The sequence below is a fragment of the Ursus maritimus genome, unplaced genomic scaffold (assembly GCF_017311325.1).
Source record: "Ursus maritimus isolate PB19 unplaced genomic scaffold, ASM1731132v1 scaffold_26, whole genome shotgun sequence".
In the NCBI taxonomy this organism is placed as follows: Eukaryota; Metazoa; Chordata; class Mammalia; order Carnivora; family Ursidae; genus Ursus; species Ursus maritimus.
The window spans coordinates 30,552,208-30,579,894 of NW_024425119.1; the positions used below are offsets into that span (position 1 = coordinate 30,552,208).

Genomic DNA, 27,687 nt, shown 5'->3' on the forward strand with positions numbered 1-27,687 from the left:
GTGGGCAGGCTCTACAGGAACGAGTGACTGAGGTGAGCTCATACACCTAACCACAGGCTCCCCCAGGAGTTGGGGAGACCCGGGATCCACCCAATGAGAGGTATGTCCTGAGGCAAAAGCAAATTAGTAACCGACGAAGACGGCATTAGTGAACCCCAGCCATCAGCAAGGTCTGTGAGTCACAGTCTATCGTAGATTAACGCAGATGATAAGCACACAATGCATTAACACGGAAGATGGCTCTTGGCTGTCCTGTCTCCAGAAAGGCTGTCCCAAATGCATGCCTGAAGTACAGTGCAAACAGAAGTGACTATTCAGAGGCGGAGAAAATATTAGCAGAAGCAGCAGCAGTCAGAGCGAAATGGCTTTTCCTTTAGACACTGGAAGATTCTAAAGATGCAAAGCATGACCAATCAAGCATGGTATCGAAGGCAAGGAGTTCCAGGGCCGGCAGTGTAACACCTTTGCCTGTGGTGCTTTCCCTGAGATTGGCACATCTGTACTATCCTTAAGGAGGCGGCTCTGGTGGCTAAACGAGGAACAGCCCCGTGATGACCGTAGCGTTAACCACGTAAGTGCCTAAATTAACCTGCGATGTACCAAAGGTTGTTCCAAATATTCTAAAATTATTCTCATTTCCAAAGTCCCAAGCTAAATGAATTGTCACTGTTAAAGTCAAAACACCTGAAGCAGGTGACTGCTATGCATGCAGTCGCCACGGAGTTCTCTCTGAAAGGAATTCACCAGATGACTGGGAACAGATTATCCTTAAAGAAGTTTACCCAGATCACTAGTTACACAAACACCTGTCACTTAATTGGCATTTGAACAAGGCCTGGGCCCAAACACAGAACTACCGAGTCACTCAATTTAGCATAATTTGATAAAGCGTCATTAAATCTCAGATGGTCAGGTCCATTTTCATTTTACTTCGCTCTTTCATATGACAGAACTTATATATTTATAAAGCTAATGTCTATCAACTCGCCAGTGTCTGAAAACCCATTAAAGTAGCATATTATGCTTGTGTTAACATCTCTCTTCACAACCTAATGGTTTATTAATTTAGGGTTCATCCTCAAGGGTTTTTAGTGAACCCAGAGTGTATTTTGCCTTGGGAACAACCACTCAATTTATCACTCTGTCAGTCGTAAAAAATATTATTTTGAGATACAAACCATCACTAATGGAATAGAAAGCTACATGTTGAATTAATCTATACCAGAGAGATAAGGCCCTAGTCGGAAGACAATCTTTTCATTTGCTCAACTTGATCGACTTCATGTGAGATACCTATGTCTATACATACATGGACATTATTTACGATCCACATTCATATTCACATTCTTATATATAAGAAACAGTGACTAAAGCATAATGAATCAGAGTAAATAAGCCCCCAAGGAATACTACTGAAATTTTATCACTTACCATCAAATTCTGCTGGTCCAACACCTACTATAATTATCGACATTGGAAGTTTTGAAGCCTTCAAAGAGAATACACATCAGTTCACAATTAAGAAATTGAATTCTGAAGAACAGAATTGAGGTTTAAGAAGAAAATAATATACTGCTTTGATATTTTTTCAAGATGTTCACAAAATAGGTTTGAACATATTTAAAATTAACAGAATAATATGCTCGATTCTACTCATTCTTTTTGAACTCTGTACACATGTTCGTCAGGAACGACCGGCCTTGGACAATATAAAAAATAAAAAAGTATTGCTCATCTGCTTTCATATGCTATTCTCAGCCAACATCTTCCCAAGCTGACTTTGGGTATCTTTGGTCACTTAATTTATGTTCTTGTTCCTCTCTAAACGGGAAAAAAAGGCACTATAGTTTGAAACAATGGTACCCTACTCTATCCCATTTACACCCAAGGGTAGGAAACGCAATTTTTATAGTAAATGAGTCAATACAAATGATAATAACAGAAAGTTATTATTAGAATGATTAAATTATGTATTAAATATCCATGAGATTGTGAGGGATACTGAATATTTGATGCAATAGCAAATTTTCCCATTATAGGTATCACACTATGTAATCATTTGAAATAATTTCATGGTCAGAATGTGAGATCTGGCAACAGGGAGATGGAAGGCTGGCGTGACCACATGTGCAGCTATGAAGGTCATCAAATTATGAATCATTGTTCCTCAGCACATCATGTCTTTTTAGTTTCAGCCTAAATTATTAAGTTCCTATTTTAAAGTGCACGCTAATGCCACTGACCAGAACATAAAGAAAATCAAGATGACTTTCACCCCTGTGTCTAGTTATAAAATAACAAATGTGTAAGCCTTTGGCGCTGCTTTTTATGTATGGATTTTCTAAGTATATGTCTATAATTCTTCCCCACAGGCGACTTTTTCCCCTCCACCAAACAGCTAATTATATTTTCCCTATGCTATTAATAATTATGATAAGAAATTCATTCGCACAATCCATTTTTACTAAATGCCAACTTTGTGCCAAACATTGCTAAACCTGGAATAGCAAGATAAGATGTAATTCTATAGATTACAGTCTAGTAAATATGGATTTTATAGATTCTAGTCTTATAAAGAAGACAATCAATTAATTGGATTTTATAGATTCTAGTCTTATAAAGAAATCAATTAAATAATCATAAAAATAAATACTTAGGAATTATGACAAGAAGAATGGTTTGTGAATCAAGTCCAGTCCTTTCCAGTTCTATAGAAATAAGAATGTCAGTACAGTTGTGTAACTGAAATGTAAATATAAGAAATATTCTGTACAAATTGTAAGATTGTGTACCAGGACATCCAACCAGAAGTAAATTCACTCATGTGCATGCAGATGATGCTATTACCTTATTTATTTTTATTTGGGGGGGATAATTGTTACACCTCAATTATCCACACCCCTCAGGGTAGTCCTTCAGGATTAATGGTACATGTGCATTCGAGTTGTCTGGATAAGGTGAAGAATGCAGTCAACTGCAGAGCCATAGGCATTTTGTTTCACTATGAAGTCAACGAAAGTCAACTCTGCTTATTCAACCTAAATAGCACCATCCTGTCACTTAGCCAGCCCAAGACTGAATGACCCCTACTCACATTGACTATGGACTCCTTGGTTTGAGCCATATCCGAGATAACACCATCTGTCACAATCAGGAGCACAAAATACTGGGAACCGTCTTTTACAGAAGAGGCATATCTAAAGCAATGAAAGCAAAAGAATACCACAGAAAATAAAACAGTTCCTCTGTATGTGATGGTTACTAAATATAATTGCAACAGTCAACAAATCTTTAACTCAAGAAAATATTTAAGCATATGTTAGGAGTCTATATTTTGCAAGCTCTCAAATCATACATTTTTCTGAAATAGCACACGAGAATAACAGCAACATTGCCACATGCCAGCACACAGACATGCCTACCTGCCCTAGAAATTCATTCACTAATAATAGGTGAACTGGATGTGGATATGTTTAACACAAAAGAATGGATATAGCTTGCAGAACAGGTATCCTGGCCAACACATTATGTGTATGATCGTCAGTAAACTACTTAACTACCTAAACTTTATCTCCTCGCCTTTAAGATCAAGATCACACATATTTATATTATTAATAAAGAAACTGCACTCATGCTACTCAATCTATAATACCATTTTATAAATGGTAGCAAGAATCATAAGTGTTTTTTGTTTTGAAATAGACACAGGTGACGCTTGCACAACATTGTGAATGTGCTGAATGTTAACCAAACTAACCTTCAAAAAGGTTACTCTTACATTACGTGAATTTCACCTGAATGAAAAAATGCAAGAAACACTTTTTGACATACCCATAGTTCAAGTTCTTAATATTTGTTAAATTAATGAAAGATGGGGGAAAGGATACCAAAGGCAAAAATTAGGCATATAATAAGAACATAGTCTAGTACTTGAAGTTTATCAGAGTTCTCACCAAATAATAGTAATTTACAGGAGAATTTTATGAATGTTGTGTTTTATTATATCTCTTTTTTTTCCACTGTGTTCTACATTCTGGGTGTCTAGATTATATTGTCAACAATAACAACTTTTATGACTTTTAGTATGTAATTAGTGTACAGGTCATATCTAGTAATAAGCAAGCATTATTGTACTCTTAGGAGATATTACACAAGAAAACTTAGGTCTACTTCTGTAAAATCATTGAGTATTTATGTATCATAGAATCATAGGAAAATAGCAACCCAGAAAAACTGGGTTCAAGAACATGTCCACTGATTACCAATAAAACTCCTTTATAACCTGAAGTACCCAAAGGGATCAAGTTTGAACAGATCAGGGACAGACCAATAGCATAATACGTCAGGGCAAAACTTATTCTTAGAGAGCAGAATGAACAACCAGATGGACAAGAAAAATATGTACAAATTTGCCATACTAGAGAAACTAATAATGGCTCATGCAGCTAACAAAATGGTAATTTTATAGACTGATCAAGAGAATACAGTAAGTGGCATGTTCACACCCTTATAATATAAAGATAGCATTGAACTGGTTCCACAATGTACAGCCAAAAATACTCCCACAATATTCAACAACTGATTTTCAACATTAAGGAATTTATAAGTCTGATGGTAACACAATCAATGAAAAACAATCCCAAGCAGATCTGAGACTCTTCTAGTTCATGATTAACTTTTTTCTTAATAAAAGAACTCAGATAATCTCCCTTAGGTATTCATTTTTAATTTTTAAGTACCCATTATTTTTTAAAAAGCATTTCTTACTATGCTTCAGAAATACAGGGTTTCATATTTCATGTGATTAATGGGAAGCTACAGTAGTGAGAAATGCTTCTACGAGTACAAGAGTGTGGCTTTTCTGCTTTTCCTACCAAATGATCCTCTTAAAATGGCAAATTTTTACCAGATTTTAAAACTATACAGAAATTTAAACATTACGCATTTTTATAAATATCATTCAACTGGCTTAACTAATTTTTGAGGGGTGGGGGTATTAACTTTTATTTCTCTTTCAACACTTCTGAACATCCATAAAGACTCAGTCGTTAGTATATTTTTTTTACAGCTTTATAGAGGTATAATTGGTATACAAAAAACTATATAATTAAGGCATACATTTAGATGAGTTCAGACATGTGTATAAATTCATGTTACCATTAAAACAATCAAGGTAATAAATATACCACTCCCAAATTTTGTGTCCCTTTGTATGTGTGCCCATGGTCAACAAAACAAAACAATTAACAGGAAATCTACCCTTTAAAAAAAATTTTAAGCTCACAATATCTTATTGTTACCCATGGGCATATCTTGGCTGTTGTGAATAGTGCTGCAGACATCTCTTCAAGATCCTGATTTCAACTTTTTTGGGATATATACTCTGAAGTGGGATTTCTGGTAGCCTATTTTTATTTTTTGAGGAATCTCTATGCTGTTTTTCATAGTGGCTGCACCAATTTAAAATTCTCACCAACCACGCAAAGAGTTCCAATTTCTTCACACCCTTGCCGACACTTATCTTTTTGCTTTTTGATAATAGCCATGCTGACAAGTGTGAAGTGATGATGATAGTTCATTGTGGTTTTGTGGTTTTGATTTGCATTTTCCTGATGATTGGCAATGCTGAACATTTTGCATATACCTGTTGGCCATTTATATGCCTTTTTTGAAATGTCTGTGCCAGTCCTTTGCCCATTTTTAAAATCAGATTAGTGGTATTTTTGCTATTGAGTTGTAGGAATTCCCTGTCTGTTTTGGAAAGTAACTCCTTATCAAATATATAGTTCTCAAGTATTTGCTCACACAGGTTGCCTTTTCATTTTGCTGATGGTTTCTTTTGCTGTGTAGAAATGTTTAGTTTGATGTAGTCCCACTTGTCTATCTTCGCTTTTGCTGCTTGTGCTTTTGGTGTCATACCCAAGATCATCACCAAGACCAATGTCAAGTTTTTCTCTATGTTTTATTCTAGGAGTTTTATCGTCTTGGGTCTTCTGTTAAATCAATTTTGAGTTAACTTTTGTGAGTGGTAATATAAGGACCCAATTTCATTCTTTTTCATGTATATATCCAGTTTTCCCAACACCATTTATTAAAGAGACTATCCTTTCCCTATTGTGTCTACTTGGCACCCTTGTCAAAAGATCAGTTGGCCATATATCTGCAGGCTTCTGTCTGAGCCTCTCTCTTCTGTTCAACTGGTATATATGCTTATATATCAGTGCCTTGCTGTTTTAATTATCGCACCTTTGCAGTATATTTTAAAATCAGACACTGTGATGCCTCCATCTTTATTCTTTCTCAAGATTCCTTCAGTTTTTGAAGGTCCTTTGTAGTTTCACATATATATGATTTTTTTCCTATTTCTGTAAGAAATACCATTAAGATTTTGATTGGGATTGCAGTGAATCTGTAAAACACTTTGGGTAGTATGGACATTTAAACAACATTAATTTTTACAATCCATAAACATGGTATGTCTTTCCATCTGTCTGTGTTTTAATTTCTTTCATTGACGTTTCATAGTTTTCACTATAAAAAGCTTTCACTTCCTTAAGTCTATTCCTAAGTGTTTTTATTTTTTGGTGCTATTGTAAGTGGGATTATTTTCTTAATTTTTTTTCAGATAGTTTGCTGTTAGTTTAGAGAATGCAACTTTTTTTATAGGTTGATTATATGTCCTGCAACTTTACTGAGTTCATTTATCAGTTCTAATAGGGTTTCTTTTGTTTTGTTTTGTTCAGGTTTTAGGGGTTTCTACATACAAGATCATGTCATCTGCAGAGATAATTTTACTTCTTCTTTTACAATTTGGATGGTTTTTCTTTCTTTTTTTTTTTTTATCAATTGCTCTGGCTAGAACTTCTAGAACTATGTTAAATAGAAGTGGGAGAGTGGGCATCCTTGCCTTGTTGTATATGTTAGAGGAAAACTTTTAGTTTTTTTTACATCATTGAGTATGTTAGCTGTGGCCTTTATTGTGTTGACATAAATTGCTACTGTACCTAGCTTTTTGATAGTTTTTTTTTTTTTGAAGATTTTATTTATTTATTCGACAGAGATAGAGACAGCCACCGAGAGAGGGAACACAAGCGGGGGAGTGGGAGAGGAAGAAGCAGGCTCATAGCGGAGGAGCCTGATGTGGGGCTCTATCCCATAATGCCGGGATCACGCCCTGAGCCGAAGGCAGATGCTTAAAGACTGCGCCACCCAGACGCCCCTGTTGATAGTTTTTATCATGAAAGAGTGCTGAATTTTGTCAAATGCTTTTTCTCTATCTCTTGAGATGATCATGTGATTTTTGTCCCTTATTCTGTTAATGTGGTGTACCACATTTATTGATTTGCATATGTTGAAACATCTTTGCATCCCAGAAATACATCCTACTTGGTCATGGTGTATAATTCTTCGAATGTGCTATTGTATTCAGTTTTCTAATAATATTCTGAATATTTTGACATCCATGTTTATCAGGGATGTTGGTCTGTATTTTTTTTTTGTTTTCATGTGGTGCCTTTGCCTAATTTTAGTATCAGAGTGATGCTGGCTTCATAAAATGAACTTGGAAGTATTCCCTCTTCCATTTTTTTGGTAACAGTTTAAGAAGAATTGGTATTAATTCTTCTTTAAATCATTGGTAAGATTCACCTATGTAGCCACCTAGCCCTGAGCTTTTCTATGTTGGGAGATTTTTGGTAACTGATTCAACCTTCTTATTTGTTATTGGTCTGTGCAGGCTTTCTGTTTCTCTTGATTTATTCTTGGTACATCATATGTTCCAAGTTGCCCAATTTGTTAGAATACAATTGTTCATAATAGTCCCTTATGATATTTTTTATTTCTTTGACATCAGTTTTAATGTCTTCTCTTTCATTTTTTATTTCAGTCTTTTCTCTTTTGTTCTTAGTTTAACTAAGAGTTAATTTTATTTACCTTTCAAAAAACCAATTCTTGCTTTTGTCAATTTTTTTCTATTGCTTTTCTATTCTATTTCATTTATTTTAAATCTAATCATTATTATGTCCTTCCTTCTGCTAATCTGTGCTTTTTCTCCTTTTAGTTCCTTGAGATATGTTAAGTCATTTAAGATTTTTCTCCTTTATTAACATGTGGTATTTATCACTGTAAATTTGCCTCTTAATACTGTCTTTACAGTGTTCCTTAAGTTTTAGTAGATTGTGTTGTCATTTATCTCAAGATATTCCCAGTTTCTTTTTGATTTTTTTCTTTGACTCAGTGGATATTCAGAGGATGCTCATTTCCATTCATTTATGACTTTTTCTGATTTCTTAATTTTTTCTACTGTGTTCAGAAAAGAGACTTGGAAGGATTTCAAAACTTAAATTTAGTAAGATTAGCCTTGTGTTCTATATTGCAATCTATCCTAGAGAGTGTTCCATTAGTGCTTGAAAAGAAAATGTATTCTGGTGCTCTGGAGTGGAATATTCTATGTATGTCTGTTAGGTCCACTTGGTCCAGAGTAGTGCTCAAGCTTGCCCTTTCCTTATTGCTTCTGAATGACCTATCCATTATCAAAAGTGGGTACTGAAATCTTCTAATATTATATTACTGTCTTTTTGTCCCTCCGGATATGTCAGTTTTTGCTTTATATATTTAGAGGTGCTTTGATATTGAGTGCATACACATTTATACTGATTGTAACTTCCTGTTGAATTGACATTTTTTAAGAAAAATTTGATTCTTCTTAATAAAAATTCTATTTATTTAAGAGATACAACATGATGATTTGATATACACATATATAGTGAAATGACTATTAGAGTCAAGCTAATTAACATGTCATCTCCTATCATAGCTCCCATATTTACTTTGTTAGCAAGTTTCCAGTATTCAGTATAGTATTTAACTACAGTCATCACACAACATATTAGATCTCTAGACTTATTCATCCTGTATAATTCAACTTTGTACCCTTTGACCAATATTTCCCTATTTTCCCTTCCCCCCTTCCTTGGTAACCACCATTCTACTCTCTACTTCTATATGTTCAACTTTTTAAAAATTCCACATATAGGTGAGATCACGCAGTTTGTTTTTTTTTTCCCCTTTCTGTGTCTGGCTTATTTTACCTAGCATAACATTATCCAGGTTCATCCATGCTATTACATATGGTAGGGCTCTCCTTTTTAAAGGCCAAATAATACTTCATTTTTTGAAAGTTTCTCCCACTATCAGAAAATACAGCATTCCTATGAAAGCTCTCATAAGCAGAAATGCTATAAAGTAAAAAAGCAATTACCATTAATTTATATGGAACTTTTTTTGAGTGTTCCCAGACCTAAAAAATAACCTATCCTATCTTAGGCTTTTCTGATACCTTAGGACACATCTTGCTTACAGGTGCACGGTGGAGATAAAGCACAGATACTCAAAGATACAGTTCAAAGCTAAGGCACTTTGACACTGATGCTGAGTGTAGTTCCCAGGGAAAGAGCTTGGTGGCATCACTCTCAATGCTTGTGATTCGCGCTGCTTCTGTAACAGCTTGCTGTAAAACAAGCACTGGCATCTATAAAAGCAAACATCTCTGGATTTCTTTTAGTTAGCAAAATACATCCTAATGTAGGTTTTTTGTAAAAGCTGAAGTGGCGTAATGGGAACTTTTGAAAAGCGGAGGATACCTGTCCGTATCAATTAACAGATCATATACACTGGCCCTTTTATTATGTAATGCCCTTCTTTGTCTCTTGTGCTAGTTTTGACTTAAAGGTCTATTTTCTCTGATGTAAGTATAGAAACTCCTGCCTGCTCTCTTTTGGTTACCACGTGCATGGAGTATCTTTTTTCATCCCTTCATTTTTGGCCTATGCATGTCCTTAAATCTAAGTTGGGTCTCTTGCAGACAGGATATAGTTTGGTCTTGTGTTTTTATCCATTCAGCCACTCCATGTCTTTTGATTGTTGAGCTTCATACATTTACATTTTGGTTTTCTTTTGATTTACCAGAAAGTATACCTAAAAGAAGGGGAGAATATATTCCTGCTGCCAAAAGAGTTACGAACAGAGCCTGAAGCAGATATAGTAAACTAAGAATTTCTCTGAAGTTTGTTGTTCTATCTTAAGAATTCATAGGAATTTTACATTTTATTTTATAAAAAATATGTTTGTATTAATGCTTTATATTTCCTAACTTTGAGTGCTGTAGAAAGATAGGCAAGCTTATTGTGTGGCTCTCATTACTGCTAGATACATGAATTTGAAAATAAATTTCATTTTAGTCTTTATCATCATAAGCACGATAAATTAATCATTTAAAACTTGTCATGGTTTCTATGGCATTTGTGGTATGCATTGGCATATTGTTGCACTTTGCAAATAAATCTAAGTTTTAAACAAAATCATATTGTGTGCTACCATTTCTTCTAATTTAGTCTATTTTAAAGTATTATATATCTGTAATAAAATAATTAAAATGTTACAGAAATGTGTTAAGTAGAAAGTAGAGGTTGATCACATCTCAATCTGTCTTTAAAGAGGTAACACTGATATATAATCTTCAGATTCTAATTAGATTTTAAATGTATTAAAGAACCTTGCTGCTTAAAGGAACCTGATGATGAATCCTTTTGTAAATTGCATAATTAAAACTCTTACTATTAAAAGCCTCTTAAATGTCTTTTTTCAAATATAGGCAATGTATAATTTTATATTTTAATATTACTAGGGTAAATCTGAGAGAGAGAGGTGAACTGTTGTCAGGGTTTTGGAATTCAAACGCATTCCCCTGGAGTCTTTGTCAAGGAACTTTCTGGGACTGTGTTTATAAAATTCATAAATGGTTGGCTCAGATTTGTGGAATATTCTCTCAGCTCATTATTAGTTCATAGGAATAGAGAGGGCAACAAGATAAGAAACTGACTCAAGAATGTTTTATTTAAGTAGTTTAATTTTGATATACATAATGAATTAAATATTCATATTAAATAAAGGGGTACATTTAAATATTTCAATACAACATAACATGGTAATTTTTTTGCTACTAAGTTGTTACCCAAACTAGTTTTGGCAGTGTAATGAAGTGACCCACTGTATCGGCAATCATATGTAGTTCTGTTGCACTTTCTTTTATGTGTGTTTACCTCTGGAACTGAGATAAAAGGGTTTAAGTATGTAAGGCATCATAACATAGTTACTTGGAATAAGATTAGTCTGTTTGGAATTTTAGCTGCACCACAAATGGCCACTCTTACATATCCATTTTGTCATCAGGAAAATAGGAATAATAACACTACTACACCTCTTAGAGTTGTTGTGACGATTAAAAGAAATATTACAGATGATAGCACTGAGCATATTGCCTGAGATAGATTATGGGCTCAAAAATGAAACTTAATTTTACTTGCTTATCTGGATCTAGATATCCAGAAACAAAAATCTAGTCAATAGGTAAAAATTGAGAGATTCCTCTTAAAAGCTGAAATGTGACAGCCTCAGAACAAGTAACTGGTTAGGCACAAGAAACAAATGACTAGTAGTTAGGAAACAATACGTATTGTTTAAGTCAAGTGAAGAAAATAGTAACATTTTCATGATAGCCTGAAAAGATCATTGATATTTTCATTGGTATATTAGACTATTTTGAAGTAATAAGCTGGTAAAATATAGCAACAAAATATATGTCAAATAACTTGAAGTTACTGAGGGAGGTAGAATTCTAGACGAAGAGAAACCTTTGAAAAAGTGATCTAAACAGGAATGTAAAAATAGTAATTGCCATATCCAAGAGGGCACCAAGGTCAGTGGGGGATGAGTAAGCCCCACTTTGTCACAACCACGTCTCTATAAACACATGATTTCCTTAACACCTTTCTTCCTACTATTATTAATTAATGAGATTTAAGCATAGTGTTATAGACATTAGATCTCTTAATAAATTCATAGACGGAAAGGATTTCTCTGATTTTAAATTTGTTTTCAATGTACAACATATGGTGATACATATCTTTCAGTAGGTGCGATAGTCTTATGTCCACTTGATTAAGCTATGGTAGCCAGTCTTTTAGTCAAACCCTAATTAAGGTATTCCTGTGAAGGTATTTTGAAGATATAGTTAATATCTACAAATGGATGACTTTAAGTAAATGAGATTATCCTCCAAAATGTGGGTGGGCCTCATCCAATCAGTTGAAGGCCTTAACAAAAACTAGTTTCCCAAAAAAAGGAATTCTTTTTTTTTTTTAAGATTTTATTTATTTATTTGATAGAGAGAGAGACAGCCAGTGAGAGAGGGAACACAAGCAGGGGGAGTGGGAGAGGAAGAGGACGGCTCCTAGAGGAGAAGCCTGATGTGGGGCTCGATCCCAGAACACTGGGATCACACCCTGAGCCGAAGGCAGACGCTTAAATACTACACCACCCAGGCGCCCCCAAAAAAGGAATTCTGACTCAAGACTGCAAGGATATAATATCCTACCTGTGTTTTCACCCTACCCGGTTGCTCTATAAATTTCTGATTTGCTAGTGCCTGCCACTGCATAAGCCAATTCTTTAAAATAAGTTTATCTATGTATCTGTGTTTATATATCTTATTAGTTCTGTTTCTCCTGAGGACCCTGATTGATACAGTAGGTATCAATCACAATCACATTTTCTACAGGTCATTAACACTGACTAAGCATTATCATTCATAATTCCTTTAGTTTTCTGTTATAAACTTACTTATTTTATTTTATTTTAGAGAGAGCGAGAGAGAGCGTGCAAGTGGGGGAAAGGGGCAGAAGGAGAGAGCAAATCTTAAGCAGGTTCCACACTGTCATGGGGCTGGATCTCACGACCCTGAGATCATGACCTGAGCTGAAATCAAGAGTCGGACACTTAACTGACTGAGTCACTCAGGTGCCTCTAAACTTATTAAAATGTAGTCATAATTCATGGAATACAGAAAATTCAATTAAATTAACAGGTGTGAGGGATGCCTGGGTGGCTCAGTCAGTTGAGCATCTGCCTTTGGCTCAGGTCATGATCCCAGAGTCCTGGGATCGAGTCCCACATCGGGCTGCTTGCTCAGTGGGAGCCTGCTTCTCCCTCTGCCTGCTGCTCTCCCTGCTTGCACACTCTTTCTCTGACAAATAAAATCTTTAAAACAAAAATCAATTAATTAATTAATTAACTAACGGGGTGGATCTATCAGTAAATATAAAGTATTGGGCTTTGTTTAGAACATATATATTATAAATTACATATTATTTTTACAAATATTAAATATAACTTTTAATTTAATTTAAATATAATTTATAACACATATATAAATATAGAGATACTTATATATATGTAAATAAGTCACAACTGCTGTCCTCAGTGGGGAAAAGATCTTCATGTAACAATCGAGTAGGATCAAATTAGTGTTTTGATAAGAGGTATTCATGGAATGACAATTCAGAGGCCAAAAGTAATGACTCTTTATGACTGGAGTACAGCACATTTGGGAGAAGGTGGAGGGAAATGAGGTTGGACGGGTGGGGTAGCTGGATATTAAAAGTTCTTAAATACCAAACTAAAATGTTTGAACTGAAATTTGTGAGAGGGCATCAAGGATGTTGAGTGGGATTTTTACATCATCTGAAATGCTGTTCCCCAGACAACTCTATGAGAGGAAAACTGGTCAGGCAGGAAATTAGAGACAGGGGGTTGGAAAACCTCAGACTAGCACATAAAACTCAGGTTTCACAAACATAATGCTTTGGATCTTGACTCACAATACTGTCATCTCAATATTATCTTAAAAGTCAATAGTCTTACCACACAGATTTCAGTTCTAAACATGAGCATACCCTTAAAATTATTATTCTTAAAAAGAATAAGAGCAAGCACTCTTCAAAATGTTTATAGAAAACTATTACAAATAACTAAACTTTTATCAATATAGAAAACACACTTTTTAAGAAGAAAAAATCAAGCAAATAAAAAAGGCAGGCTATACATTTGCTTTTGAATTTATAGAAAATATTTTTTAATGACAACATATACAGAATTAATTTATTAGACTTTTGTTAGGTACTTACCTCCTATATGATCGGCATGGGGAAGCACTGATGAAATGCATTTAAAGTAACAAAATGCTCAAGGAGTTTTATATAAAACAGAGGTCATATATACTGTAACTATGGCACTTCTCATGATTTAGAACAAAATAATAGCTTGTCTTTTAATTGACAAATATTTTGGATGGTAATTTTGGGTTGACAGAAATCATCTGTCTTAACAAAGGGCTTAAAAATTAAAGTAAATACTATTCTCAAAGATAAAGTAAAAGAGAAAAGCATTTCTTATAAAGCTTCATAATAAAAGTAGATACATAGAACTTCAGATCATATTGGAAGGAAAGATTATTCCCCAAAAGCCATATCTTCTGTGTTTCCTATTTTCTCTCATTAAAAAATAACAATGAAGAATTATTAGATTATGGATTGTTGTCAGAGTCTGAAAGTATTAGCTGGCATCTACCCTTATATTTGAGAATTTTTTTAAAATGCTGGACAAAACACGAAAAATGGTAATAGGACAATGTAGAGCCAATTAAATGGTATATAGAAATGCACCTAGAAATTTTATATCTAAAAGTTAAACTTTAATAGTAGAGATATCCAGGGTAAAAGATATAAAATTAACCAGTAAGGACTCTAAGAACATTTATAATAACCAGCATGAGTTTGCACAAAATAAGTCCTATCGTTTTTCCCATATCTTTTTTATAAAAGACCGTGATCTGTATGGTAGTGTATGAGAGAGAATGAGAATCAACTATAATTTATTTTGTGATAATATTATTTTTTAATACTGCTTCATTTGACAACCCTCAAAAAACTAGGAAATAGAATACAGATAACACTATTTATATAGGCTAATACAATTAGCTAGGATATGGTTTTCAAATTACAGGTAATGACCCATTAGTGGATTTTGAAATCAATTTTGTGGGTCGAGACCTGTATTGAAAAAAAAAAAAAAAAGACTAACAGAAAAGACTAGGAGACCATAGAAATAAAGAGGAAATATAAGATAAGGATAGTATTACTTCATAAATAATCCTTTTTTTTTTAGTTGTGTGTGTCCAGGGATGAGATATGAAATTCATAACTTAAAAACATTGTGGATGAAAATGTTTAAAAAATCTGAGCCATAGGGTCACCCTCAGAGAATGGTCATCAATGTATCACTGTCAACCTGAGATGGACTTCCACGGGAGAGTTCCGCTGGGGTCAGCCCTGAGTACAGGGGTATTTTAGTATCTTGTCTATGTCCCAGATAATGGAAAGTAGAACACATTTAAGTCACTCGTGATGTCCAATATGGAGATGATTTGGTACCAGAATCTTTAAACGGAGAACTGAGGTTTCTTACCACCTTTAGGCATTGATCAATTTACCCAAATGCAGTATATTTTCAACTTCTGACTACATATTGGGAAGGGTACAAAAGCTACACATTTTTCATTTTCTAAAAATAAGGCAGTGTTTCACAGGATTTGCAACGGGGTCAAACTTTTTAGGAATTTTAAAAGTGGTATCTAATTTCTTTCTTTATACACTGATGAAAAAAATGATAAGCAAATGTGTACAGATTTTTACATTTAAAACCTTTTTCCAGACCATGTAACTGGAATCATAAGCAATTATATTCTGCTCTCAATACTATGTACTATATACAGGTAGAGCTCTGGGAATTTTTTACAATTAGCTATTATATTAATTTCAGAGAGGTTAAAATAATGTGCCCTATATATCACTAAAAGGCTTTAGTTGTCTTCATGGTCTCTTATTACTTCTATGTTACTATGGAATGTGATATTAGATTGAATGATTTACACTGCTGAGATCATAATCGATCTTGTTATTGCTCTCATGGCTGCCTTTTCAAATAATAAAACACTTCTTTGTTGAACAAATACAGGTCCTGATATAACTCTGTATATATTTTTCACTTCAGACTTCGATGTAAAGTTCTTAGCACCGTATTATGATAGCTCAATAGAGACTCTTTCCACTGTATCTTTTTCCTCACTTTCTTGGAGGTAAATGAGAAGAAAACACCTTTCACTTGTGGAGTCATGGTAACAATTATATTATAATTTCATTGCTGTCTGGTACCTGGGAAAAAATATCTTGTCTACTTCTACTTACCTTGCTACATGATTAATTACAGGAGCAAAGTTGGTTGGCCCATACAGTTGCACAGATTTCAGGCTCCTATAATAAGCCTCCATGACCCCCTCAATGCCATCACAGTAGGGGTTTTGAGGGTTCCCATTCTGTGGAATTGACAGGCAAAGAAGAGTAAAAATTAGTAGTGTCTGTAAAGACCAACTGAAAAAGAGAAAAGATAGGTTGACACTCAAAGACGTTTTGAAAGAACGGTCTTTATATAAAAGCAAAAAATAATAAATTAAGTGGTCAACAATAGATTACAATGTATTGTAAAAATTAGGATATGGTGAATCTTATACATAAGCATTAAAAATTGATACTCTCCAAAAGAAGAACCACAGAAAACTCTAAATAATCTTGAGAAGCTGAATATCACAGCATTCTATAATTAATGTCTTCATTATACACGTCTATGTATGTGTAGAGATGAACATATAAAAACCCTGAAAAGAAGTAAATAAAATATTAACAGTGGTTAACTCGGGATGATTACATATGATTGGTGACTTTTATTTCATCCTTTAAACTATTCAGTATTTCCCAAGTTTTCTGCAGTGACATCTATTAAAATCAAGAAAAACAATCGCTATCCATTCAGTTTTATCCTATAAAAGGAAAAATACAAAATATCTGCCACATGCACATTTTCAGGTCACAGTTGATAACCCCAAGGAGAGAAGGGGTCTGAGGGAATGTAATTCAGTGTGAAAATTATCAAGACACGGTGTAAGGGAAATAATCAAAGAACCATTCATGTTGTCCAAGGGAAATGGAGCTTGCCACTAAGTTCTTATTCTGAAAATGGCACCTAGAAGGGCAAGTTCATTCCTGGAGACCTAGACTAGCTTTTCCATACCTTGAATGCTTTGTTATTATTAGGTTCAATTCTCCTAGTCCAGATTTTGCAAATTACACAAATAAGGCAGTATATTAGTTACCTATTGCTTTGTAGCAAATTACCCCAAAAGTTAGTGACTTAAAACAATATTTATTATCTTAAGTTTATTTTTTGGGTGTCAGCAGCAGCTTAGCAGGTAGTTCTTGCTCAGCATGTCTCATGAATTTGTGATTAATATGCCAACCTGGGCACCTGAGAGCTTGACCAGAGCTGCAGGACCTGCTTCCAGGAAGCTTCACATGTAGGGCTGCTGGCAGGAGGTCAGTGTGGTCTCTCTATAGGGCTGCTTGAGTGTTCTTACAACATGGCAGCTAACTTCCCCAGAATGAGCAATCCAAGAGAAACAGCAAAAAGGCAGCCCCAACACCTTTTATAAGCTAGTCCCATAAGATGCACACCGATACTTCTACTTTAATCTCTTCGCTAGAAATGTATCACTAACCATAGAACATGCTCAAGGGAAGGGGAATTAGACTCTACCTGTGGAAGGGAGGAAGTATAAAAAAAATGTGATCTATTTAAAACACTAAAGACAGTAATTCTATTTAAACATAATTAACAATAATTTCAGCATGCATGTTTTTATCTGAACAATCACAAGTGACTGGTAATTTGTAAATAAAATCTGTTGAATTCTATATACTAAGCTTTACATTAAAATATTTACATATTGTAGACAGTTTTTTATAACAATCCTAAAAAAAAGTAGATAAAATATTGTCCTTATCCCCACTTTACAAATGAAAAAATTAAGGCACTGAGAGTTTAGTATGCCCCCAAATTAACAACACAAATGAGAGGGCCGGTATTTGAACCCACAGAGCCTCATCTCTCTCTCTCTTCTTTAAAAGATTTTATTTATTTATTTGACGGAGAGAGAGAGAGAGCATGAGCACAAGCAGCGGGAGAGGCAGAGGGACAGAGAAAGGGAGAAGCAGACCCTCCACTGAGCAGGGAGCCCGATGCAGGGCTCGATCCCAGATCCACGGGATCATGTCCTGAGCCAAAGGCAGACATTTAACTGACTGAGCCTCCCAGGCACCCCCAGAGCCTAATCTCTTAACCACCACCATGCCACCATGTTTTGAAATCCTAAGCATTTTGAAAGACAAGAGATCTTAGGAAACTAAGGCAGATGTTATCAACCACTTCAATTTTGCCATTTGTGTGAGAGGGATATATACCCACTTTTTCCTTTTATTTTTGTCTTTTATTCAAATTTTTTAATTAATTGACCATCATGTAAATTTTTAAAAACATAAAAATAATAAAAACCCTCTTATCTAACAAAAGACATCTTTAGAGTTTTATATTATAAAATTGATTATATTGATTGAAATTATAATGTAAAAGTTTAATATTTAGCACAAAGCAGTTAATGATTGCTTTTGATATTAATCCGAGCTGACCTATCTAACCTTCCTTTAAAAGAATTTCCCTTGATAAGATACAAAGCTAATTAAAATTAAAACTCATTATTGATTTTGAGCATATAAAAATACATTCTATATCTGCCTTCAGGGAAGAAATACAAACCAGTATAGTTCTGAGCCACTTTTCATCATCGTTTTAACATTTTAACTAAGGGTTTGTATTTCTACAAAATAATATATTTTCTCTATTCCTGTAGAACTGAAATTACAAGGTCACCATTTTTCTCACCATTTCATTTCTTTGTGGAAAGATAATCACTGGATGTTCTATTCATCATTAAGGAATATTTAAAGCACTGATTTCTGCATTAGTTCTAATTCCATAATAAATTGCTCTATGAATTCCTCATATGCTTTGGATGATAAGAATATTTAAAACATAAATTTATACTTTCTTTTTAATATATGCTTTGCATTATATCAGGATTGTTTAAAATAATTTACAGCTATGAAAATGAGATTTTCCTCTTAATGACAAAGTTGTAATGAGTTATAAAAAGATTTTTTAAGTCTGTTTAAAAACTCATTTCACAAAATAATTATATGTGTTAGTTACTAATTACTAACAAGCAATTAGTTTTTACTTGTTAAAACAAATTAAAATAAGCTTATGTGCGGCTGTAGCACAAAGTAAAGCACAGGATATTTCTGAAAATAAGTGCGTTCAATTTTGTTGTTTATTCATGAAGAGGGCACTGGATGCTCTATTTTATATTTCCATTTTAATTAACAACCTTTCCCATTTATAAAATAATGAATGTTAATTTGTAGAACACATAGAACATAAAGAGCAGAATTCAAAATGAGCGTTATTCCCACCATGCAGGCTTGAGCGGGGAGGGATGTCCGGCTCTCGTCCGTTTTTCCCTCCATTTGGCTCCCTGAAGCCTTGTACTGGGGAATTAGATTCAGCTCCAAGAGAGAAGACTATACAGTCTCTGCGGCTGCCTAGAGCCTGTAACACTTTTCAGCAGGGCTAACAAGCTGACAAAATGCTGAAGAGAAGCTCTAAGGAGCTGTTTCTTTACTCTTGGAAATGTATCCGTTGTTGCCCAGAGATTGCTTAGGTGGGGAAAAGCTGCGAGGAGAAGTCTCCCTTTTATTCAATAAGCAAACATCTGTTGAGCTTCTCTTTTATGCATACTATGTTAAGACCCTTGGTTGTTAAATCGTTAGCATCTAGATGGAAGAAAAGACATACATATCAATATTCAATTGCGCAGATTTCTATAAATGCCAAAATAAGCAAAAAGTAGGCCAGCATTTTTAGAGCTCTCGTAGGAGAAATCACTTGGACGGGTGTAAGCATTTCTCTATTGATCACTGCAGGAGACTTTCTTTAAAGGGTCATTGGCCACATGCCCATTACGAGTATCTCCTCTGAAGCTCTACACAAGTATATTTTGTTATAACAACTTAAGGAGTTATCAGAATCATGATGGGAGCAGACCAATGACTCCCTTTTACAACCTTTGTGCTAACATGGTGGTACCAAAACATTCTTCCTTTCCTTTTCTATTCCCTGTTCTTCTACTATGGAATATATGTATATGTGTATTCATATTTCACAGGAAAAGCTGGGGTTTATTGGAGACCTTTTGATTAACAGCAAAGAAAACATTAAAAATTACATTTTTCTGTTCAACTTTCAACGTTTGCACTAGCCCTAAACTCACCAACTAGGGATTATTTAATTTTTTAGAAGGCCTCCCTTGCTATCTGAAAGATTACGTGAACTTGGTGTGATAAATACATATTTAAGAATCTGTATCACAAATTGTTACCATGAAAAAATGAGGTTTTGTTAGGATTCAAGACGACATTAATTGCCAGATTGACATGTTACTGGGTTTCCTATTTGCCATTTCAGTACCTATAGATATACACTGCAGTTGTTTAGGACGAGGTTGACAGAATACTGTAGCAAAAAATCAAATCCAGTACTGTCCTACTGAAGACCTACTTAACTCCTCTGCCTTATTTACCCAAGAAAACAAAAGTGCTTTGAAAAAATTAGTCAGTGCTGTTAAAGTTCATTCATTATCATCATCATTGTTGTTTTCAGCTTCAATTTGGGAGACTATTTTCCATAACCTTAAAGGGGTATGATCTTTATCCTGTAAGTATTTGAGTTGGGTTCAAAGAACTGTTTAAGATGCAAATAATAATTAAAAAAATCCTTCCTTAGCAATAGATATTTGCATAGGTTTTGTTATAAGAAATGAATCTGGAGGTAGGAAAAGCAGAAAAATAGGGGATTAGAGAGAGATAAAAGGAAAAAAATCACACACAAGGGTGAGAAGAAGCGTATGGAAGGAAAAATTAATAAACCTCATTTAGTTTAACATAATTATTCCTTTTCTTAAGCTTTAAAATAGCTCATGACCTTTTTCCTGAGGCACTTAAGACTTAGCATCACATGAGTGATTTTCATGGTTTTATAAGTTTCTGGGAGATTTTAATTCTCTAAGACACAACAAAATCCCAACAGATATTCATTTATGTATGACACTGGGAATGTGGCATGTGGGCTAATTCATGGAAGAAAGAATTAAAGCCTCCAGCAACCTTTCCTGCAATTGTGTGTGCAATGGAATAGAAAAGCAAGGAAAAGTATAGAAATAAAAACGTAAAAATACTGCTTTTAAAAGATTTAGGCAAGTTTCAATCTAATCATATAAAAGTTCTGGATGTGTGTGTGTGTGTGTGTGTGTGTGTGTGTCTGAGTGTGTATCATGGTCAATATCATACCATGGTATACATAAAGCACATATCCGAGATGTGGGATTGATTATAGATACTGTTATAAACTGTGCCTAGCAGCAGTTAAAGAGCATGCATTCTAAAATAAGACTGATCTGGGTTCAAGTCCTGTCCTGTGGAACCCTGGTTAACTCCTGTTACGCTGAGCTGATTTATGCAACACCTGGGCAGGCACTCTTCACTGTTTTCAACATGAGTAGCACTTGCGAGAGGAGTGCGATGTGATAGTCATGAGATACCTGCCACATGGAAATGTTAGGAAGATTTTGAAAGAAAAGGATTGTAAAGTATTTGGCTGAATACTCGGTAATTTCTCAACAAATGATAGTATTCCTGTTTATTTTTGTCTGTTTTGCTCGAGAACTTTAAAAAATCTCTATGATTATGCATTGCTTTTGTAACAAGAATAAAAACAACAAAGGCCTACAAAAATAATGGCGATGGAAGAGGTTACTTCTGAAATGTATAGAGGATCAGAAGGCATTTCTAATAGGAAAAGCTAAAATTTTTCCAAAATGATAGCCAACCATTCCTATATTGATTTTCCCATTATTTTATCAGAAAGTGCAGTGAGAGTGGCTGACTGGGTCTATAAGCATTATCTGTGTGATGAGTATTCTGAAGGTAGAATCAGTACATCGCTTATCTGAAATCACACAATATGGACTAGGTCTATGTAAAGTAAATATTAGCAAGATAAATATTTATTCCAGTCATATCTACTCCATTATATTGTAATCATAATGTTATAGCCATAATTATTGCTTCACATTTAAAAGAATAATTCTAGCCATAACTATTCCTTGGAATTTGAAAAGAAATGCCATTTTATTAGATGGTAGATTAAGATAGCCACACATTCTTTGGGATAGCCTCCCACTGAGAGGTGAAGGTTACTTGGAAACTGGGCTAGCGTTAGTGACTTGCTTGACCAAGAGAATTTAGCCAAAACAACTTTCTGAGACTTCTAATGTGGTGGCGTAAAAAGCCCTACAGTTTCTGCCCCAGCCTGTTAGAGTACTAGACTACTCACTCCGGGGAAGCTGGCTCCTGTGTGTGAAATCTGACTACAAAGACAAGGCCGTACTGTGATGAAGTCCATGATAACCACATGGATAGGTTGTAGGTAGAAAAAGGGAGAGATGTCCAGGCAACCCAGCTATTCCCGTCATCCTGTCCTAAGCATCAGACAAGAGCAAAGAAGCCATCTTAGAGGACATGTTCGCCCCCCGAGATGTGACACGGAGAAGTCCTGAGTCATCCAGCCCACATCAGAATGAAGCCCAGATATATGGTTCTAGTCGAGTAATTCCAGCCGCCTCTAGTCAATCAAGCCATCCTAGGTAAGGCCCCAGATATCCTGAAGAAGTATACCACCTCCCACTGTATTCTGCTCAAATTGCTGACCCCCAAAATCATATCATGGAACGATGTTGGTTGATGCCTCTAATATTAAAGGAGGCTTGTCATACAGCAAATGACAACCAGAATAGACCCCCTAAAATCAGATGCATTTTAGATATATTTATTACTAATCTTTTTAACTTTTTCCCATTAATATCACACTTCTAAATCAATCATTCAGCAAAATTAAGCTGAGTCTACAGTCACAAAAGCTTGCTACACGATTGACTACAGTGTAAGTAGTGAACTAATATTAAAAGATCCAACAAATTATTTTTTTCAAGAGGTCAAATCCTTACGATGTATTCTTACCAAAGCAAATTCATGAGATATCCTTCCATCTGGAGGCAGTTTTGCACCAAAGCCTAGAGCGGGGAACATTTTATCACTGTCGTAATCTTGAACGATTTCTCCCACTGCTTTCAGGGCCATTCCATAGGCATTTAGTTGGTAAGGATTCATGTAGTGGAGAGACGTGGGCTGGGCAGGGTTGCCTGATGACAGAAAAAATATTTCAAACATGACTGATAAGGCTAAAGATGTCATTTTTTGGACATTTTCCCTGATGCCTATTTCGGAATGAAATACTTAAAATCATGTTTTCTGCCTACATCCATACTGTGTCAATTTCTTTTTGGATGGAGATTAACATAGAAATATTTATTACATTATATCAGACATGTAGAAGGCTTTCTAAAGATACGCCAAAGCATATGCAGATTTTCTTCAGAAATTATTCCTCATTGTCAACGCCACAGGCTATTCCTGAATCTCAGTTACAGAAGTATTAAAGTACTTTTGTTAAACTCATTTTATAGTCATCTTTACTTAAAAAAAAAATCATGTGCCTTTAGCTTGAACCCTTATGCCTATAATTAGAGGACTATGAAGCCTTCTTAAAGTTCTATTACAAACACAAATTGAATATTTGAGAAATATCTCAATTTAATCACTTAAAAAGGAAAGCATAGTGATTTTGAAATTCAAGCTAATTAAATATCTGTATCTGAAAAATGATTCAGAGTTTCTAACTAGACATTAAACCAGGAGCCAGAAGGCTCAAAGTCCAGTCTTACAATTTCCAAGACAACACCTATAAAATGTCTGCAATAAATCCTACCACAGTGTTTAGTGGAAGGACGAAATGAGATTATGTGTGAGGATGTGATTAAAAATAATAAAGCACCATAGAAATGCAAGGTTTAACTGCAACTGTTATTACTGTCTGGGTCAGCCACAAGGTTCTGAAATTTCAATATCCTTATACCATGTAGGATGTTGCATTTGAATAGAGATGAATTTGAGGGAGAAAGTAATATAAGTGCTACCACTCAAACACATTGAGATTCACATTCAGTTGCCCTAATTACCAGCACAAAGGCTGCTTTAAAGTCCATTTAGTTTCTTAAGTGAAAATGGAAAGTTAAATGGGACTTGTAATAGCATATAAAGCTCAATTCTACATTAAAACATTGCCCGAAGGAGAACAGCCTCAGGGCATACAGTTCTTTTCTGATAAGAAAAAAATAACAATAAGCCCTTGAGATCTAGAGAGAAACAAAATTAAGGAGCGATCTCCCCTTGGTTTATAATACATATAATTATACACAGAACTTTTCTGATCTAAAGATAATGCATTGCATAAATGCATTTATATTTCCAAAGGGTTACCGACATTCAAGAGCTGGTTCCACATGACAAAATTGCTGAAAAGTATCTTCTGACCAAATGGCCTTAACATTCATTCCCCTCAATTTGGCTAAACTTTGGAAAGGTTTCCTCATAACTGTAGGCCCTGACTTTCCTTTTCTTAGAGCATTTGCTTTAGAAAACTTGCAATTGTAAATTCTTTCCCTGCATCTTTGAGATGTAAATCTTCTATAACCCAGGACAGTCTCTCCAGGACCTGGGAGCCATCTTACTGAAAGGTCATCATGGAGAAAGATAGCACTCCTAACCCCTAGTCTCTTTGGAAAGGTAGGAGCCTAACTTTAATCCGTGCTAATTAGCAAACAGACCAATGTCCCCTATACTGTCTCTCAGCACTCTTCCATTAGATCATGGCAGCACTTGGGTTCAATTTTTCCCTTACATCACAATAGCCTTGACCTCTGTGGCAAAAGTCCTGAATAAAGTCTTCCTTGTCTGTTTAAATTATCTGGTGCAATTCTACAATGACACTTTCTTCTCAAGTTAGAATTCTGCACTTGATCAAAAGTCCACTGGAGCCACAGGGGAGCAATATCATTACTTGACTAAGTGGTTAGTTAACATAACTCTCAAATATAAGAATTGCTACCCAATGGCTGCAATATGGCAACAAAGTCTATTTTATTAAGAAAACTGTAACTTAAAATTAAGATACAAATATCACTCATACCCCAGCATGTCTAAACATCTTCGCCTATCATGCATAGCAGGGCTGGATGCCACCCATGCAAAGATGTTGCCTGTCTCTTTCTAGCATCTTCATCAGACCATCTCTTCACTGTATCACTGATATCTTCCTTCCTCTTCACTGTATCACTGATATCTTCCTTCCTATTTCTCTCAAGTTGCCACCCTGTCCTGGAAGTGACTTTACTCCTGTCCAGTTTGTGTTTTACTTGCTCCAGAAAGCCTTCCTTGCTTATTCCAACTCTTATTGTCTTTTCTCTCCTACTTTTAGGACTCTTGTGCTCTGCAGCACAAAATATGGCAATTAAAAATCTGCCACAGTGACTGTCCATTCCATGAGTCTGGAACCATGTTCGTACCACCTCTGTGTCCATAACAATGCATATGAAGAACGAACTTGTGGTAAGCTGATCCCATCAGGACCCAACTACTATCCATAATTATAATAGCATGGAATCTAACATGTTTAAACACCTTACTTCATGTCTTTCTTAACATTTCAACAAACCTATGACACGGGTACTTCTTTATTATACCCATTTTTCAGATTAAATAATTTACTCCTAATCACACAGTAAAAGTTGATAAACTAGAATGTAAATCTAGGCAATCAGAGTCCATAGCCCTTATTCATAGCTAGAACTCTATACTTAAGGATTTTGTAATATTTTAAACACTGGATATCATCAAACTTATATCTGATTTTGTTGTAGAAGTATATTATGCCTTTATAAAAAAAATCACAATCGACTACACTTTTTTAAAAAGCTTTATTGAGCTATAATAAGACATAACTTCTAATTTAACTATTTAAAATGTTCAATTCAGTGATTTTTAATGTATTTACAGGTAAGTACAACCATCACTCCAATTTTAGAACATTTTTATCACCTCAAAAAGAAACCCTGTACCTATCACTATCCTTCCCTTATCATTCCATCCAACCCAGCTCTAAACAATGATCTATCTTTCCATCTTTATTAATTTGCTTATTCTGGACATTACACATAAATAGATTCACACAATACATGGTCTTCTGTGACTAGCTTCTTTCACTGAGCATAACGATTTCAAGGTTTATTTATGTTGTAGTATGTATCAGTACTTCATATTTTATCCCTGTTTATTGCTGAATAGTATTCTCCCGTATGAATATACTACCTTTTAAAATCCATTTATTAGTTGAGGGATATTTGGATCGTTTCCACATTATGGCTTAAGCTGCTATCATCTTTTGTGTACAAGTTTTTGTACAGACATATGTTTTCATCTTTCTTGTATATATATCTAGGGGTAGAATTGCTGGGTCATATGGTTGCTCTATGTTTAACAACTTGAAGAACTGCCAATGTATTCTCCCAGGTGGCTGTACCACTTTACATTCTCACACACAGTGCATGAGGCTTCCAGTTTCTCCACATCCTCACCAACACCTGTCATCTTTGGATGATAGCCATTCTAGTGGGTGTGACATGGTATCTCATTATGGTCTTGATTTGCATTTCCTGATGCCTACGTTTGCTAAGTAGCTTTTCGTGTGCTTATTCATCAATCATTTGTACATCTTCTGTGGAGCAATGTCTATTCAGATCCTTTGCCCATTTTTAAGTTGGATTGTCTTTTTATTGAATTATAAGAGTTCTTTATACATTCTAGGATACAAGTCCCCTGTGAGATTTATGATTTGCTAATATTTTCTCACATTCTGGGGTTTGTCTTTTCACTTAGTTAATAGTGTTCTGTGAAGCATAAAAAGGTTTTGATTTTGATAGACTTCAATTTATTTACTTATTTGCTTTTGTTCCTTATGTCTTTGTGTCACATTTAAGAATCAAGTGCCAAATCCAAGGTCATAAAGGTGTATCACTATGTTTTCATCTAATAGTTTATAATTTTAGCCCTTATATTTAGGTCTTTGATCTATTTTGTGCTAATTTTGTTGTTGATATGAGGAAAAAGTCCAACTTCAATCATTTATAGATAGCTATCCTGTTGTCCCAGCTTTGTTTGTTGAAAAGACTATTCTTTCCCCATTGAATTGTCTTGGTACCCTTCTCAAATCAGTTAAATTTAGACTCATGGGTTTATTTCTGGCATCTCCATTCTGTTTCATGGAACTATGTATCTATCTTTACACCAGCACCATGCTTTCTTGGTTACTGTTCCTTTGCAGTAAGTTTCAAAAATGGGAAGTATGAATATTCCCACTTTGTTCGCTCTTTTTAAGTCTGCTTTGGCTCTTCTGGGTCCATATGAATTTCTGGGGTATCCATTTATGTAAAACAGGCCTTTCAGGTTTTCAATGAGATTGCCTTAAATCTGTTGACTGCTTTGAGAAATGTTGCTCTCTTAACAGTTGAATTTTCCAATCCATGGAAATGACATATTTTCCCACTTATTTAGATCTTTAAATTCTTTCAAGAATTTTTTTCAGAATATAGTTTCTAGAGTATAAAGTTTGCACTTACTTTGTTAAATTTATTCCAAAGTATTATATTCCTTTTGAGACTACTGTAAATGGAATTTTCTTAATTTCAGTTCTAGTTAACAAACTGGAAGTGTATAGAAAAAGACTGGTTTTCATATATCGATATTTTATCCTTCAATCTTGCTAAGCTCATTTGTTAGT

At 34.7% G+C, this 27,687-nt stretch overlaps 1 protein-coding gene across 1 annotated transcript in view; it reads right to left on the bottom strand.

Moving 5' to 3' along the window:
- CPNE8 (copine 8) overlaps positions 1-27,687 on the bottom strand; it is a 210,098-nt gene that overhangs the window by 11,377 nt on the left and 171,034 nt on the right. Inside the window, exons 15-18 of the mRNA XM_008704450.2 lie at positions 22,974-23,155; positions 16,140-16,267; positions 3,095-3,197; positions 1,432-1,489 (exon numbers count right to left, since the gene is read on the bottom strand). Of these exons, the coding sequence (XP_008702672.1) occupies positions 1,432-1,489; positions 3,095-3,197; positions 16,140-16,267; positions 22,974-23,155 (471 nt within the window). The remainder of the gene's footprint in view (positions 1-1,431; positions 1,490-3,094; positions 3,198-16,139; positions 16,268-22,973; positions 23,156-27,687) is intronic.